Source organism: Argiope bruennichi, chromosome 10 (assembly GCF_947563725.1).
Source record: "Argiope bruennichi chromosome 10, qqArgBrue1.1, whole genome shotgun sequence".
Lineage (NCBI taxonomy): Eukaryota > Metazoa > Arthropoda > Arachnida > Araneae > Araneidae > Argiope > Argiope bruennichi.
This window is the reverse complement of record NC_079160.1, coordinates 81541675-81557982: the sequence shown is the minus strand read 5'-3', so window position 1 is coordinate 81557982 and position 16308 is coordinate 81541675. Positions and strand designations below refer to the sequence as shown.

The 16308-nt window shown below is 27.1% G+C and overlaps 2 protein-coding genes across 3 annotated transcripts in view; one reads left to right on the top strand and one right to left on the bottom strand.

Moving 5' to 3' along the window:
* The first annotated feature begins 180 nt into the window (after positions 1 to 180).
* Positions 181 to 5979, top strand: LOC129988505 (probable 28S ribosomal protein S25, mitochondrial). The gene is made up of 4 exons (XM_056096752.1): positions 181 to 393; positions 1440 to 1546; positions 2670 to 2757; positions 5689 to 5979. The coding sequence occupies exons 1-4, from the start codon at positions 257 to 259 to the stop codon at positions 5882 to 5884; spliced, it is 528 nt and encodes a 175-aa protein (XP_055952727.1). The 5' UTR covers positions 181 to 256; the 3' UTR covers positions 5885 to 5979.
* Positions 5980 to 6246: 267 nt separating this feature from the next.
* The window catches only part of LOC129989160 (protein toll-like), a 32024-nt gene continuing 21962 nt past the window's right edge, over positions 6247 to 16308 (bottom strand). Inside the window, exons 2-4 of one of the 2 annotated variants that reach the window (XM_056097511.1) lie at positions 11943 to 15252; positions 9577 to 9672; positions 6247 to 6537 (exon numbers count right to left, since the gene is read on the bottom strand). In XM_056097511.1, coding sequence (XP_055953486.1) covers positions 12228 to 15215 — 2988 coding nt within the window. In that variant the 5' untranslated portion in view covers positions 15216 to 15252 and the 3' untranslated portion in view covers positions 6247 to 6537; positions 9577 to 9672; positions 11943 to 12227. The remainder of the gene's footprint in view (positions 6538 to 9576; positions 9673 to 11942; positions 15253 to 16308) is intronic. The other variant, XM_056097512.1, reaches the window with a different exon arrangement.

Here is a 16308-nt window from a genome sequence, read left to right as displayed (position 1 = left end):
TTGATTTAAAAGAAATGATATTTGTACTGTAAGTTTCAATAAAATATTTTTTTATTCTAGTATTTAAAATTTTAAATATTATTTTTTGCATCAAAAGGTTCTACTAATTTGAAGAATAATTATGATAATACAGAGAATGATATTTTGTATCTGTTAACTTTGACTGTTAGAAATGTTTGTCAACAAATGTAGAAAGTGCTTTTTTGAAAATATTTGTTTGGAACAAGCAGCGTTGTGAAATTTTAAGATCCTAAAAATGCCATTTCAGTTAGGAAGTGATGCTATTAGAAGAACTATTCCCTATTTAAAGCGAGGGAAATTATTACTTAGAAAGAATGTAAAAATTATGACTATTTTCTACAATGATGAAGGAGCTCATCATCAAGGAGCTAAGTATGATGTTTGGAATTATTAATGCATTGAGTTGAAGATCATCACTTTATTAATGTTTTTTTTTATTTTATAGAATTTTTACTTTAAATTATAATTTATTTTGTGAATATATAGTACAATATGCAAATCGCGAAATCAAATGTGGAATTAGAAACCAAATTGAACTATTTAATCTCTTGAAATGCTGATGAATTCTTTTTCATCGGCAAATATCATGGTGAATTAAAAATTCAATTTCAGTTAACTGTAAGAAGAAATTATCTTTAGTTCAACTGTTCAAAATGAAACTGAGAAGAAAGTAAGCTATAAGCTAGAAAAGTAAACAAAAAACTGAAGTAAAAAATATTTTAACATTTTTATTGTTCTTTCCTTTATTTAAATATTTTTTTAGTCCCTTTTTTAGTAATTTTAAAGAATTTTTAGTGTGCTATATATGTTACAACTTGTATATGTTTTTCATGAAAAATTTGAAACGTTACAATTGGAAATAAAATTATTCTATATATTCAACTGTATTGATTGAAAATTTAAATTATAAGTAATAAATTGTATGGAATATCTCTCAATTAATTGCATAGCATAGTTACCAAGTTGAGTAACCAAAGAACTAGTGAATGCTCCATGAAACTATGATTTGAGAAATTTTTTCCTCCCTTTTCGGATTAAAACAAAAAAACTTTTTATGAAGACTGTATGCCAGTTTGCCATTCTTCAGATCTGTTAATGGAGTTTTCCCTTGTTGTATATGTGTAAATGTTATGAATTGTGTAATATGAAATAATGTATTACAGAGAACCATGTTCTAATCAAGATATTTTACTTATGAATTCAGTAGGAAATGTCTTCTTTGGTATATAGATGCTATAATTTTCTTTTATGTTAATAAAAAATTTTATCATTTACTAAAATCATCATTTTACATCATTTACTAAAATTACTTTTATGATTTATTGGATAATTTTTGTTATATTATATATAAAACAGTAAGCTATCTTTAATATCAGATGTAATGCTTGTATTATTTATTTGTAAAACTTTGATTATAGGGATTTTGTATATTGGAACTTCCCTCAGGTGCAATACAAAAACCCAGATGTTCAAGTCCTTTTTTATAAAAATAAGTTTCCAACTCCATTCATTCGATGCTGGCTTGGTAAATTTCTTATTTGTTTATTATTATTTGTTGATAGTTTTGTTGTACTTTAAATAAAGGGCAATTAGTTGTTATTTTAATTTTAGTAGAAATGGATTAATTCATAAATTTTAAGGTGAATTTTTTTTTTTTTTTTTTTTTTTTTTTTTTTGCTACGGGAAGGGTGGTGATGATTAAAAGCTGGGAGAATTGGAGAAAAATTAGTCATTTGTGGGAAGCCATTTTATCTTTTTTAACTATGGATGAAATGTATGAATTATTGTTGTTTCTGATTCACTTCCCTGTAAATGCTTTAATCTCTTAAATTTGTTAACCAGACATCATTTTGTGACATTTCTGCATTTTGGATTAATTTGATGACTAATCTAATAAATGCATCCATATTTTCAATTTATTGTCAATTCTCAGTATTTTCAATTTGATCAAGACAATAGTAAGGAATAGAATTTTGAATTACCTGTTTGCATTAATTGACAAGTATTGTTAGGATAATTAATTGAAAATAAAGATTATATAAATTTTTATATTATTCATTGATATATTACATTAAACAGCAGTATTGTTCATTGACCTTAGAATTGTCCTAATTGCAAATGCTTTTTTTTTTTTTTTTTAAGAAATAGAAAATAATAATCCTTATTACATAGGAATTATATTTTCTTTCCACATCTAAAAATAAGCTATGGCAAAGAAATATGGCATTTCTTTCTAAATATATTATTAGTTTTAAATCAATTACTGCTTCAGGTTAAGCTTCAGAAGAAACTTTTCTTCTTTATTACTAGAAATTTTGTATTCTAATCATGCTACTATTTTATTTTATTTAAATTGTCAGTATTTTCTGTTGTTATGATATGTATTAATTTATTAGAATTTGCTGAAAATATTTTTTCTTTCCTTTTAATCTTAAAATTAAATAACAGTTTGAAAGAAAATATAAGAAAGTAATACTAATTTCCTTTTATTCAATGCTAACCTACATAATACTATTGTGTGACTGTGCATGTGTGTGTTTCTTTTTTAATTAGATTATAAAATTTTTATAGAAATTCATGTTAAAAGTTTTATTTATTTATATTTATTTCACCTCAGTTAGTTACTAAATGTGGCTCTCTTATTACAGATACAGGAGAAGATGTGTTGATAGATGTGTTTAATAAATCTAATGTTGAAATTATGAATCACCTTGTTAAAATTTTAGGTCTGCCTGAGTAAGTATTGAACATAGTTTGGTTGATTTCATTTTATTTAATTTACTAAATATTTAATTTGCTGAATTTGTTTTTTTAAAGTGTTATTTCAAATGAGAATTGTATTTTTGTATGTGTACATGGCAAAATATTAAAGTAACTGTAAAGTTGTTTACTTATGAATATGAAGATACTTAACTGAGAATAAAAACAAAGATTTAAAGAATTCTGAAGTGAAACTAAGGGGTTGATATTTCTCTTCTCAATAAATAGCTGTTGAAATTTAAAATAAAGGCAAAGTAATGAAACTAAGAAGTTTTTATAAACTATTGTTCTAATCTATAACTATTGTTCTAAACTATAACTGTTGTTCTAACTACTGAACTATAGAAACTAAATATTGTTCTTTTTTGTATAAAATCACTAATATAAATGTTATGCATTTATTTTTTTTATCTTTTTAAGTAATTTATCAGCAACTTTTAATATTGTATTGTCTTAACTTATTTGTAGAAAATTTTGACATAATAAAGCTGAAGACAAATAATTGTTATGAAAGTTCTACTCAAAGTTATAACTTCACTCTATAATATATGAAGAGAGATAGCTGGACACAAGGGGATTATCTGTGTGAAGACACATTATTATTATTTCCTTTGTTTTATGTCTAAATATTTTATCTCCATCACCATTTCTCCCAGTTCATTTATTTTCTAACTTTTGTGGTCTTCAAATTTTTATTCTCTACGTAGACTATACAGATATTAAACAGTATCTTTGTTTTTAAGAATAGAAAAAAATCAAATGATTAAATATTTGATGAAAAAAATAAAAAACAGTTTGGATTTCAGGAGAAATAATGAAATGTATTGTTAAAAGTTATGTAAAGAAGTATTTTTAAAAAGTTGTCAAAATTCCAAAAAATAAAATAAACTGGTACTAATGAAAAGACATTTTTTTTTAATAATGTAAAAAATCATTGTCGTGCAATAATATTGTTAGAAATCATCATGGATAAATTCCAATTTCTCCCTTAATTTTTAATTAATTGAAATTTAAAAAATCACTTTGAGATGCATGTTCCCAAAATTCAGAGTATATTTGCATTATTAAACAATCTCACTTCCACAACATTCCCCATACATTCTGATTTATTATTAGTAAAGATAAATATATTGACTGTCATATAAACATATTGGCTAAAAAAATTGCATGAATTAAATTTCTGTTCAACTTTGCTCCTTGTACATTTATTTCACTTTTAATTACAGCCACAATAATCTGTATTTACATCTTACAATTTGATATCATTATTTATGATGTAATATTTTTATTGATATAAAAAACAAAGATTCAAATTGTTTTTCTGTGTTTTAAAAACTCTAAAGAATAATTTTTTTTCTAATGGTTATAATTAAAATTTTAATACTTAAATTAGATTGTTAAATATTTTAAATATATAGCTGTATGCTGAAGGTAAACTATGTGTTAAAAAAAGACGGAGAAGGAATATTAAACATATTGGCCAGAAAAAAAGTATTAAAAATGAACTCATTTATTTAAAACCTTATAATGATTTTAAAAAATATAACTGATGATAAAATAATTGCTATATTTATAAGAAGTTAATAGTGTTGGTCAATTTTCTAAATTTTTTTCTGATAGAAAATTGTAAATAGTTTTCCTCTGAAACAAATTGAAAAAGAAAATACAGATTTATTGCATTTTCAATTCAATTTTTCAGTTCTCTTAGAAAATTGAGTATGTATCTCTTAATGGTGTTATCGTAATTTTAACACAAAAAAATATTGTATTGAATATGTAGATTTCTGAAAATATTAATATAAAATTTAATTTATTGATCATTAAAATACATGCTTGATAAATATAAATGATTTTTAATTCCTCATGAAACCATAGTTTTATTTTAAGAGTAACATATGAAATGTGAAAAAAATGTATTGCATGTGTAAAAAAGTTTAAATTGCAGTTAAATACTCAAGTTTTATTTTTTCAAACCAATTATCAATCTATTTTAGTATAATTTATCATCATCATTATATCTTCCATTATATAAAATACATTATTCTCTATGTTATTAATCTTTTCACTAATTCGGATGGAAATATTTACTTAATATAATTATCTAGTAATATAATTATTACTAAAAATGTTAAAATATTAACTTTTCTAGTAATGAATGTGTCATAAATTATCATTGAAAATTCATATACAGTTTTTTCTTTTAGTCCTAAAATACAGTTGTAAATTATTTTGTTATGCTAGTAATATATTCATGATACTTTTAAAAGTTATAAGCAAATAACAACAACAACAAAAAAACCTCCTTCCAATTTATTATATCAAATACCCATAAATTTAAAGGAATTATTAGCAAATCATTTTATTTTAGTTTTCAAGCTGTTACAAAAATCATATTCTATCTGATAGGTTTGCTTGTTGAAATTGTGACTTTTCTGCATCTGCACCAACTCATATGATTGGACCATGCATCTTTGTAAAATGAGCATAATTATTCCTACTATTACAACGTATAAATAATTTCTCAACAAATCAAGTCAGATTGAATTCTTATTTAGTATATTTTCATTAAAAAAAATGGATAATTTTGTAATCTCCCAAATGGTTACTTTGATATTTTTTTGTTGTGATATTCTTTTAATTTTTTGTAATGTTCTTCTTTATCCAAAATTTTATTAAGTTCTAATATACTCTTTTGTGATTATTTTTCCCTCCTTCCCCTTTCTAGGTATTTTAAATATTTAATTTTTGATATATATAATAATCATTGTAAATTTACAGTATTTCCTATACAATTACTTTCTATTTTGTAAATAACCATTAAAGTAGAGCAGATATTTTGGATTCAAGCTTTACTGTAATGCTAAAATATATCTTTCAAAGATATTCATTATTATTTTATTTTTTCAGTGTACAAGAAGCTACAGAAAAGAAAGAGGAACTTGAAAATTTATGTAAATTTGGAAGTGGTTACCCAAGGCATTGTATGTGTGAAATACCTGGTCAAGTCCCATGTCCTCAAGTTGTACCTTTACCTAAAGAAATGACTGGAAAATATAAATCAGAAAACAAATTGCATCCTCCTAGAGGTCAAGTGAGATATTAAATGAACATAATTTATATACCTAAGTTTATTGCTGTTTCAATAGGGGATGAATACAGTGTATTTTTTAGTGATAAGTGAATAATTAAAAGTTTTAGAAAAAATTACTGTCTCTTTTATTGTAATATAATCTTATCACACCACTTTTTCCAAAATCATTATGTAGTATAAAGGCATTAAAATTGCTTCCATTAAATAAAAACAAATTATACATCATCTGAATTATAAAACTTTTTATTATATGATTTAGAAATGGTTATGGGGAAGAAAAAGAAAAGAAAAGAAAAGAAAAAAAAAAAGATGTGCAAATAGTAAAATAAATAAAAAATGATTGTATGCAAAATACAAAATGATTTGTGCAAAATAATAAAATAAATAAAAGTTATTATAATTTTTTTATTTTTATCATTTTGATTGACTGAACTATATCTATTATTTAATGACTATAAAGATAATATTTATTGATGAATCAAGTGATAGAATGATATTATATGATGAATTCAGGTTTCTAAATTTATTATTTACATTGAATATATGTTTGGGGGAAATTATCATTTGCTCTGCCTTTAGAATTCTTGAGGAATTTTTGCTTCATTCTTCTTCAAAGCATCTTTTCTTGATAATCCTATTTCAGATTTTTGTTTTCTGATAAATTCCTATTAAGAAAAACAATTATTATTAATTTATGAAATAATAATTATTATTTGTTAGCATTGATTAGAATAATAATAATATATTTACTAGTATGTTGTGTTTTTGCTTTAATATAATTCAGATATAAATATCATTAAATTGATTTGCTTAAAAGAAGATCCACTTATGTTTTAAGGTAAAGCATGACTGAAGAATTAAGGTAAGAGGAAGGAGATCATCTTGCATATTCTCACTATTAATATTCTACAAAAACTGATGTGTTTTATAGCAAAGAATTAGTGTATTACATTAAAACTAGCTAATGGAGGCAGGCTTTCCTCACAGGAGAACAAAAACATGGCTCAGTTTCTCCCAAAATTCCCCCAGAAAGGCAACCTGTATCTGTATATAGTATTTCAATCAGACTTCTACTCTAGACAATATAGAGGTGTTCCCAGGTAATTTTGTTCTGAAAAGGCAGCCACATTTACCCTTTATCTTGACTTATGGACATGGCTAATTGTGATAGACTAGGTGCAATTAATCAGTAAACAATCAACAAGCTATATATTTATGAAAGTTTGTATTAGAAACCCTAATTATTTACAATTAAAAAATATATTTACCATAATAACTGTTGCTGTAATATGTATGAACAAGTAATGATCTTAAAATAATCTCTTATTTCTTTTAATATCATACCTTAAATTCTACTATCTGGGGGCACGGCAGTGCCCCCACCAAGTCGAGCAATTTTTTTTACAAGTTATGTTTTTGATGGTATTTAAACTGACTTATGATAAACTCACTTATGATTTTTAAGTTTTGCTATCATAAAAATTATTAGATTTGAACAAAAATTTTGATATAATTATTGAGTTCAAAATTTCCACTGTTCTGTTGAAAAGTTGAACAGTGGTATGCAAAAAACACTAAACAAACATATTAAAATAAAAAACCATCTAGAAGAGAAGAGTAATTATAATACATCATGTACTTGAATTTTTTTCCCTGTTATTACTAGTTGTAGAGTTTTTACCTAATTTATTAAAAAAGATGTTAATATGAGTTAATGTTTAAGAAAATAATATATATCATCAGTATTAATTGGAAAAATTGTTTTAACTGTAGCTTCACCCATCTATGCAGGAAATTGGGAACCTGTGTCCAAAGCAAAGAATTATAGTTCTATAAAATTTTTCATGGTTAATTATTCTGAATTCAATTTATGCAATCAATCTACTTTTCTACTAAGAGATAAGATAAAAATAAAGATTACATTTGAGATAATAATAATTATTATAATTTTTTATTAATTGAATATGATATAATTAATTGATCCCATCACATTGTGACAGTAAAAATGGAAATAATTTAGATAATAATTTGGTGTCAGTTTGTAGAGATCTGCAAATGGTTTTGGAACTGCATAACAATAACAATTAAATGAAAAATAGATAATTGTGATATTAAATTACATAAAAGGAAAAGAATGAAAACAACATCAAAAATGAAATGCATAAATGCAAATAATGGTTATTAAAAAATATGTTATAAACAAAATGTTATTGATGTGGCAAAACTAAAGAAATTATAATTTTTAAATTATTTTCTTCTTTTTAATCTGGAGATAAATTCTGCCTCACTTGCTATTGTTGGTGCATAATCAAAAGTTAATTCACTGATAATTCCATTCAAATTTAATTGATGATGAAATCCTAAAAAATATTGAAATAGTGTTTTGCCATCAAGAATACACAAGTTTACAATGAATTCTCTATTACATTAAAAAAATGAATGGAAAATCAGTAACAATATTCCGTTTCCACAAACATTTCTTAAACCAATTTTAATATATTTAAAAGGCAAATCATAATTATAAAATTTTAGTTACAGTACAAAATATGGTACAATCGCCAAATTGAATTTTTTGTTTTAGGTGATAACTTGCTGAATGTTATTCTTTAATCAATATTTGGCAGAAAGTGGCAAAAAATCTGTATTGTATTCTTTAACAATACAATACAGATTTTACAGTATTCTTTAACTAAAATTTTTCATTTTTCCTAACTTATTGTTCTGTTTCTCTGGAAATTCAGTTGTTCCTTTATTTATTAAGTCATTTTATATGATGAGATAATGTGTCATTAAAAATAATTTTTATCTTGTAAGTTTTCTTAATTCTATAATATGTAATTAAATATATTATTTTTTATTTATTATAATTAAATATGATTGTAGAAAATTTATAATTATAAAAACTACACTGTATTAGTGACTTCTGTATGTTGTATCACTTAAAAGGAGATCAATTTACCTTTTTTTTTTTTTTTTTTTTTTTTTTCTCTCCCTCTCTGTTCTATTTCAGTCGCAATGAAATTTAAATATTTCGCCCATTTAAATATTTTTATATTTGGCTTCAAAAATTGTCAAATTAAACTATTTCTTCTTTTGAGTATTTTTATCTTCTCTCTCTCAAAAAAATAAATAAATGTTTTTTGGTTTGTGAGATTAATTTTGTATGATAAAGATTATCTGAATTCTGAGGAAACTTGAATAATTTATGAAAATTTAAATTATTATATATGAAGTAGATTAAATAATATTTCTGTACATTTGTCTCCTAAACTGTTTTATTTCCAACCATGAATCTGTAGGAACAGGTTGTGAGTAACTCAACTCATCATCGCAAGTCATTGTGGTTAACACGTAACTAAATATTATAAATAATTGTTTTGTTCTGTATTTGTTTAATTGTTCATGTTTGTTTGCATAATTATTTTAAATATTGTTTTGTGTTAAATGAAACTTTTTCTGCTGTTGCATCTGGCAGCGAGGATTATGTTGTTATTAAAATAGGAGTGAGATAGTCGCTGTCACTTGGAATTGACGTAGTCTGTGTTTTGATTTTATTTTTTTTAAAACACTTTCAGTCGTTGGTAGTAATCTTCTAAAATAAGAAAAATGTATATTTTATGTCGTATCGCGCGTTTACAATCTGCACTTTAAAACGCAGAGTCATACGCCGATAAATCAAAAATATTTATTCAGAAGTTTGTTACCTTTCTTCAGGAAGTATATTCCACACATATAATACAGAAATTTGTCAAAAACTAAACTCTCAGCTTTATGATTTCTATCCAGATCCCTCAGTTGTGCTGTAAAAGTAGAAAAGAAATCTGCTTATATGACTTATCTAATTTTTATAAAATTTTACTATTTATGTAAAGGTGGGTTTACACTCGGCCAGTTATAAGACGGCCAATAGGCAGAGCATGTGTAAAAAGCTTGAAAAATGCGTTTCGGTCCATGGCAAGTACTTGTCTCGATGGGATAATAACATTACTGTATTGTATTGTATTTGTTTTCCTTCCTTGCTACGCATGCATTTGTAGAATTTGACGGGTTTTTTTTTTTTTCCCCTTTTTGGCGCGAAAAAATTGATCACTTATCATAGGTTAATTTTGACATTTTTTTGCTCTTTGTTTTTTGAGTTGAGTTGAGTTGTGTTAGTTTTTTTAGGGCACAAAAACCATCTTTGCCTAAGCTGCGCCACATTCTTGAGATTAAAATATTTGTATCAATTTATAATAAAATCAAAACATGGAATATTTACAAGATCCCCTTTGCTTTTTCTAATGCGATGTTGTGTGTGCGTTTCATTTTATTTGTCATTTTTTTTCGATAATTTTTCAAATTTCGGTATGTTGACCTTTTTATTTAATTTTACCATGTTTCATTGTGTAAATATCCATCATTTTAATACGATACGCAGTGAAAAAAAAATTCTTTGATGCCAAAACGGCAATTTATAGCCAAGCATGGAATGCCTGAAACTTTCTTATGAAATTGTGACAAACATGAATCAGTTCTTCTCTGCTTATGCATTGTCTTACTGGCCAAGTGTAAACCCACCTTAAAGTTAAACAAACTTTCATATTAGTGATTTGGAAGAGCTTTTTGGAGAGGATAATTTTTTGAATATCTAGAAAGGCTGGATGGATTTTCCTTGAGATCATATAAAGTATATAATTTAATTTACAATGAAATTCAGTCATGAAGGTATTGAGGCAAATAACCAGAAGTCGATAAAAAGAAATGATTTAAGTTTATCTGTTTGCTCAGAAAACTGATAATGATTGGCGATTATCATCGGCAGATTTCTTTGCTTTGCGAAATACTTGCGTGCATTTTTGTAAGAGCATATATTCGGGTCGATGTAAAATAAAAAAAAAAATGCATAAATTTTGTTTATAATATGAAAAGTTTTTAACCAAATAAAACGGAATTTACTGGAATATTTGGCTATATACATCCTATTCAAATTTAAAGCAATCATTTTGAATATTCGAGGGAATATAAGTTTTTGTAGTAAACAGTGTATAACTACGCATCTACAAACCATAGTATGTATACTATAACTATGGAGCCAGATATGTAGGGTAGCTTATACAAAAATTCCAAATTCAATACTATTAGAACTCAGAACGGTGGCCTGGTGGTAAGGTCTCGGATTCGGAACCAGAGGGCTTCAGGTTCGAGACCCGATTCCACCGAAGAACCGTCATGTAAGTGGGTCTGGTGCGCGTTAAATCCGTCGGGATCAAACGGCCTCTCGCTGGTGTAGTATGGAAGTTTGGAGAGATGCCTGTCTCTCTGTAGCGGCGATATTTCAAAAACGCTTTGATCTAGACGAATGAAATTTGTTATACAGGTTTTATACCAAATTTGTAAATTTCTATCAACTTTTCTGCGAAATCCGTTCGAAGGAAGTCTGTCTATCCGCTGTTCGAATATAATTTACCACGATTACTACAAAACGAAAAGAGCTAGATAGATGAAATTCGAGACATAGATTAAATATCTTTGATGTAGACACTTGTCAAATTTTGAGCCAAATCCAACAAGTGATTGTTTGAACCAAACAACAATAGATTGACCGTTTGTCAGTCTATATTTTTAGAAACATGCAAAAGCGTTAACTCAAAGTCGCAAGGATTTAAATGTATCAAATTTGATATGTGATTTTCTGGCTTTGAATGTTGTTTGGTATGAAATTTTTGTTTCAAATGATTGAAAAAAAAATCATCTAAAACACAAATTCGATTTTCGGATACTTTTGATCTCATGCCAGGGAATAATTACCAAATAATTTGCCTAGTATGGCAGGATCGATTCAGTCAAGATGCTAAATTCACTTCAAAAGTCAATATTTCGAAACTATTGGACGCCAATACTATGCAAGGCGTTCTCTAGTATAAAACCTTTATTGGAGAGTATTCGAAAAAGTTTTGAAGTGACCATTAAAGCTGATTTTTATTTGGAACTTCAAGTAGCTGTATAAAGGTTACAAATTAAACTCTGAATATCTCCAGCATACTTTTAAATTATATTCATTACTTATATTATCGTGAGACGGAAAACTTACCTTTTCTTGTTCCACTTTGTTAATCTTCGGACTTGGTTATTCGAGAGATAGTTTGTGGCTGAAAAGTCATTAGTAGCAAGATATTTATCCTGTAGAGATTCATATTTTTAGAAGTGTTTGCTTAATATGGAAATATTGTTCCCAAAAGTTATTAAGCAAATATTGTTCTGCTTTAGGTTATAAATAAGAAATTTATTCTAAAAATAGTCTAAAAAATATCACATCTTTAAAGTCAGGAATATCAAATGGATAAATCGTGCATATTTGATACAAATGAAAGACTATTTACACATTCTCCATTAAAGCAATGTCACTATTTCGTCGCTGTGGGTTAAAGTCTTCTATTTTATCATATTCTTCATTTTCTAAGCAACTTTTTCGGGGCATCGCATATCTCAGTTTTTCCCAAAACCATCGTTCGCCCCAAACCAGATATGTTCTCTTGGATATGACGTGTCTTATCTCAGTGTCTATGCCGTCCAATGATGTAGATTTGTCGGCCAAAATCACAATTAGTTTATTCTTTTTATCACCTGATACTTCAAAAATGGCTGCTCGAAGCTCTAGTCGGAACCATGGGCTTGCAATGAAATTATTCGAAAGTATCACGATAGTTCTTTTGCTACTTTGGACAGAATTCATAATGTTGTCACTTATGAATCTTCCAGGAAGCCAGTTTCTTTCGTGAATACAGAGTTGAAAATGAGGTTCCTTTTCTTCTAGTTCTTTGAGTAACTCTAACATAATATCTCGGTCACAGCTACTGTATGCGACGAATGCGTCAAATACTTTATCATCATCACTGTCGTTTTCTTCAAAACAACATTGGAATACTTCATCGCAGTGAATATACAGAAAGGACAAAATCAGTTGCCTCTGTTTATAATAGAAAAGAAGTAATGCTATCAGAAATATAAAGCCTGCACATAAAGATAGAACTGTGACTGTTGGGTCAAAACCTAATACAATAGGTATTGAACATAACATTGAATCTGGAATGGTATACAGTGGAAGCACAGTTATTGTTCCATTATTTTCAATCTCACAGACAATATCATCAATGTCTTTTACAAAAGCCTTATTATCTTTCAGGAATTTTTTCAACATTCTATTTGAACAATTGCACTTTCTGAAATTATCGGCAAAGTAAAATTGAAAATCACTCTGATTAGTAATAAAGTCCGTTAGAGACTTTGGTAAGTTTTTGATTTCGTTACCTTTTAGAGACAAGTAGTGAAGATTTTCAGGAACTTTCCAGTCTTCTAAGGTGGTAATCTTATTATAATCTACGTGAATTTCTGTCAAATTTTGCCAGCTTGGGTTATTCAATGAGTTCATATTTTTCAGATGGTTTTTATTAAAATACAAAACATACGTTTGATTTGGCGCTTCTGGGGGAACTTCGTTCATTTTAGTGCCAGAGCAGTTGACGAATGTTTTATTATCTTTAGCCCGAATACCACAAGTGCACGGTAAAGGACAATTTGCTTCGATAGAACAGCTAAACTCATCTTCTTGTAAACGAATGACTGGTTTATTCTGTAGATGAACTGGTTTAGAACAAGTTACATTTTCTTGATTTAGGAAGGTATCCAATATTATTCCTGTTGTCTGCTTCAAATACGTATAAAAGGGATACAATTCACAATCACAAATCAGAGGATTGTGAGATATGTCCACAAAATTTTTGGACATGCCATTAAAAAGACATCCAGCCATTGTTCTGTCTGTTCTGATTCTGCTTTCATCAGCCATTAAGGCGGTCATGTTTAATCTTGATATTTCATTGTATTGAAATGAAAATGTAACAGTTTGTTTGACGCTAGGAATACAAGGCGGAAGCTCTAAAACTGTAATGTGATTATAATTCATTTCCAGAACTTCTAGTGTCACTAGTTTAGGCCACTGAACATCGAATAATGATATAGAATTGTTTGAAAGGTACAGTCTCCTTATATTTACATATACAGAACCAAGATGAACGATGTCGATTTCATTTTTAGACAGATCGAAGATTTCGAGGTCATTAAAATTACTAACATGATCGTCAGAAAGATACTGGATTTTATTTTCACTAACATTTAGATAAGCTAAACTAGGAGCTTCTTTGCTTAGTTCTCGATTTAATGACAGAATTTTGTTTTGATACAAATGCAAGCTCGCTAAGTATGATTTGTTTTTGAAGTCAGGTATTGCATTCAATTTATTGCAAAATAAACGAACATGTTTTAAAAGTGCTTGTCTTTCGAAGGTCTTTGCAGGAATTGTTTCAATTTCATTGGTATTGAAATCAACGGCGGTTAATTTAATTGCTCTGCGAAATAGATTTTGCGGTATTTTAGTCAGATTACATTCATAACATAAGAATTGTTCTAAATTAATTAAATTATGAAGAAGTCGTTCTGGAAGAACACAAAGAGGGTTAGCACTCAAATCTAAAGATTTCAGCATGGCATTGGAAGCAAATGCATTTTCATGAATAGATACAAGCTTATTATTCGTCAAATATAAGAACATAATGTTGGTAAGTTCGGAAAAAGTATCGTTTGCGATTTCACTGATTTCATTGAATGATAGATTCAGAGTCTTCAAATCATGCAGGTGTAAAAACGAGAGATTTGACAGAAATTCTATTCTATTTTGGGATAAATCTAACGTTTCTAAAAAGGTCAAATTCGAAAATATTTGATCAGGTAACATGTCAATGTTGTCTTTTCTCAAAGATAAGTATTTGATTTGTTTAGAATTGCCAAAATCCAGTTCAGAAATGTTTAGTAAATAATTATCGAAGAAATTTACTTCCGTAAGAAAAGGAAACTCGTTTAATATTCTGAACACAGAAGAGTCTTCCGAATTATTTATTCCAAGCTTTTTAACACTAGTTTCATTAATAAATTCAGAAACTTGTTCCAAACAATTCTGATTCATGCAATGTTCCGAAAATATGAATGGATCTAATAAAATAAAATTTTTGTACGCACTTTCACAAATGAAAAATACAGATTCCGATGTAAAATTCGCCGAGAGAAAATTTTTAAAAATGGATTCACTGTCATTTTGAACTTCATATCCTTCCAGCCAGAAAATCTTCATGTAATAGAAAGTTTTATCTAATGGATCGTCTGCACTCGTACACTGCAGTCTTGCCACAGAATTTTCGTACTGAAACTGGCAGTCGAACGATGTAGTTTGAAGAATATCTTTGTCACATTCTTGTTGAGATGATTTGTTTACGAAGTGTATTAATATAATCCATATTAACAAGTTGGTCATGATGTGAAAAATATGAGCCAAGAATCATTCTTTGAATCTAAAAAGGAGAAAAAAGATTTGTATCAATAGTAAATTATTGAGATAATCAGAGGTGTTTTTCATGTTTATTCAATACTTCATACGTTCGCAAAAAGTATAAAAAAAAAAATTTAAAAAAAATGAAAATAATCAATGAACTAGTTATCCATTATTATAAAGCACATAAAATAAAAAAATATATATATAAAAGGTTATATAAAATTGAATGTGGTGTATAAATTTAAAATCATAACTCACATTAGTCATCACGTCATTATGAACCACAATGAAATTAATATTTTAATAAAGGAATTGAGCTTTAAATAAATTTTATGGAATTTCATAACATTCGATCGAATGTTTTTCGCTGTATAGCAATTTTTCGTATTTCTATCTATTGCACTCTACGGGTGAAACGGCTGTAATCAACGTGAAAGGCAATAACATTTGAATAAAATGCAAGAAATTTAAGAATTTCCAAAACGAAAGAAACAGTCTGAAAATAGTTTTCTTAAATTACTTAAATTAGGTAACACTTTCTTACATTTACATTACATTAAAATTTCATTTACTTTCTAATCTCTATCTCTAATAATAGTGACTGTGTGTATGTATGTGCGTGTGCTGGTACTCTGCAGGTCAGAATGTTTGATCTACTGTTACAAAATTTGTCATACATGTACCTTGGAGAAAGGGATCGTACAATTTGAAACGATATTTTCTAAATTTTAATTCATTAAAAATTACGCTGAATTTTGCCGTGTTTCCGCTGTAATTTCCGAAAATATTATTGCAAAAAATTAATTTTGTACTGATTCAGAATTTAAAAAACTAGTTTTTTCTTTAAAGATACCTATTTAAAAATCGTTTTAACCAATTTAATAAGGTTTCTCTGAATTTTAGGAATTTTTTATTAATTATTTATTTGTCTATTTTTCAACAATAAATGACATTGTGCCTTGAAATTAAAACCATTTTCTTTATTTTGAGAAATATTCAATCCCGTATTTTTTCTTTCGTTATTGAAAGCTAAAGAAGAAGGATTCTGTTTAATATCTGTGTAATTTATAGGATG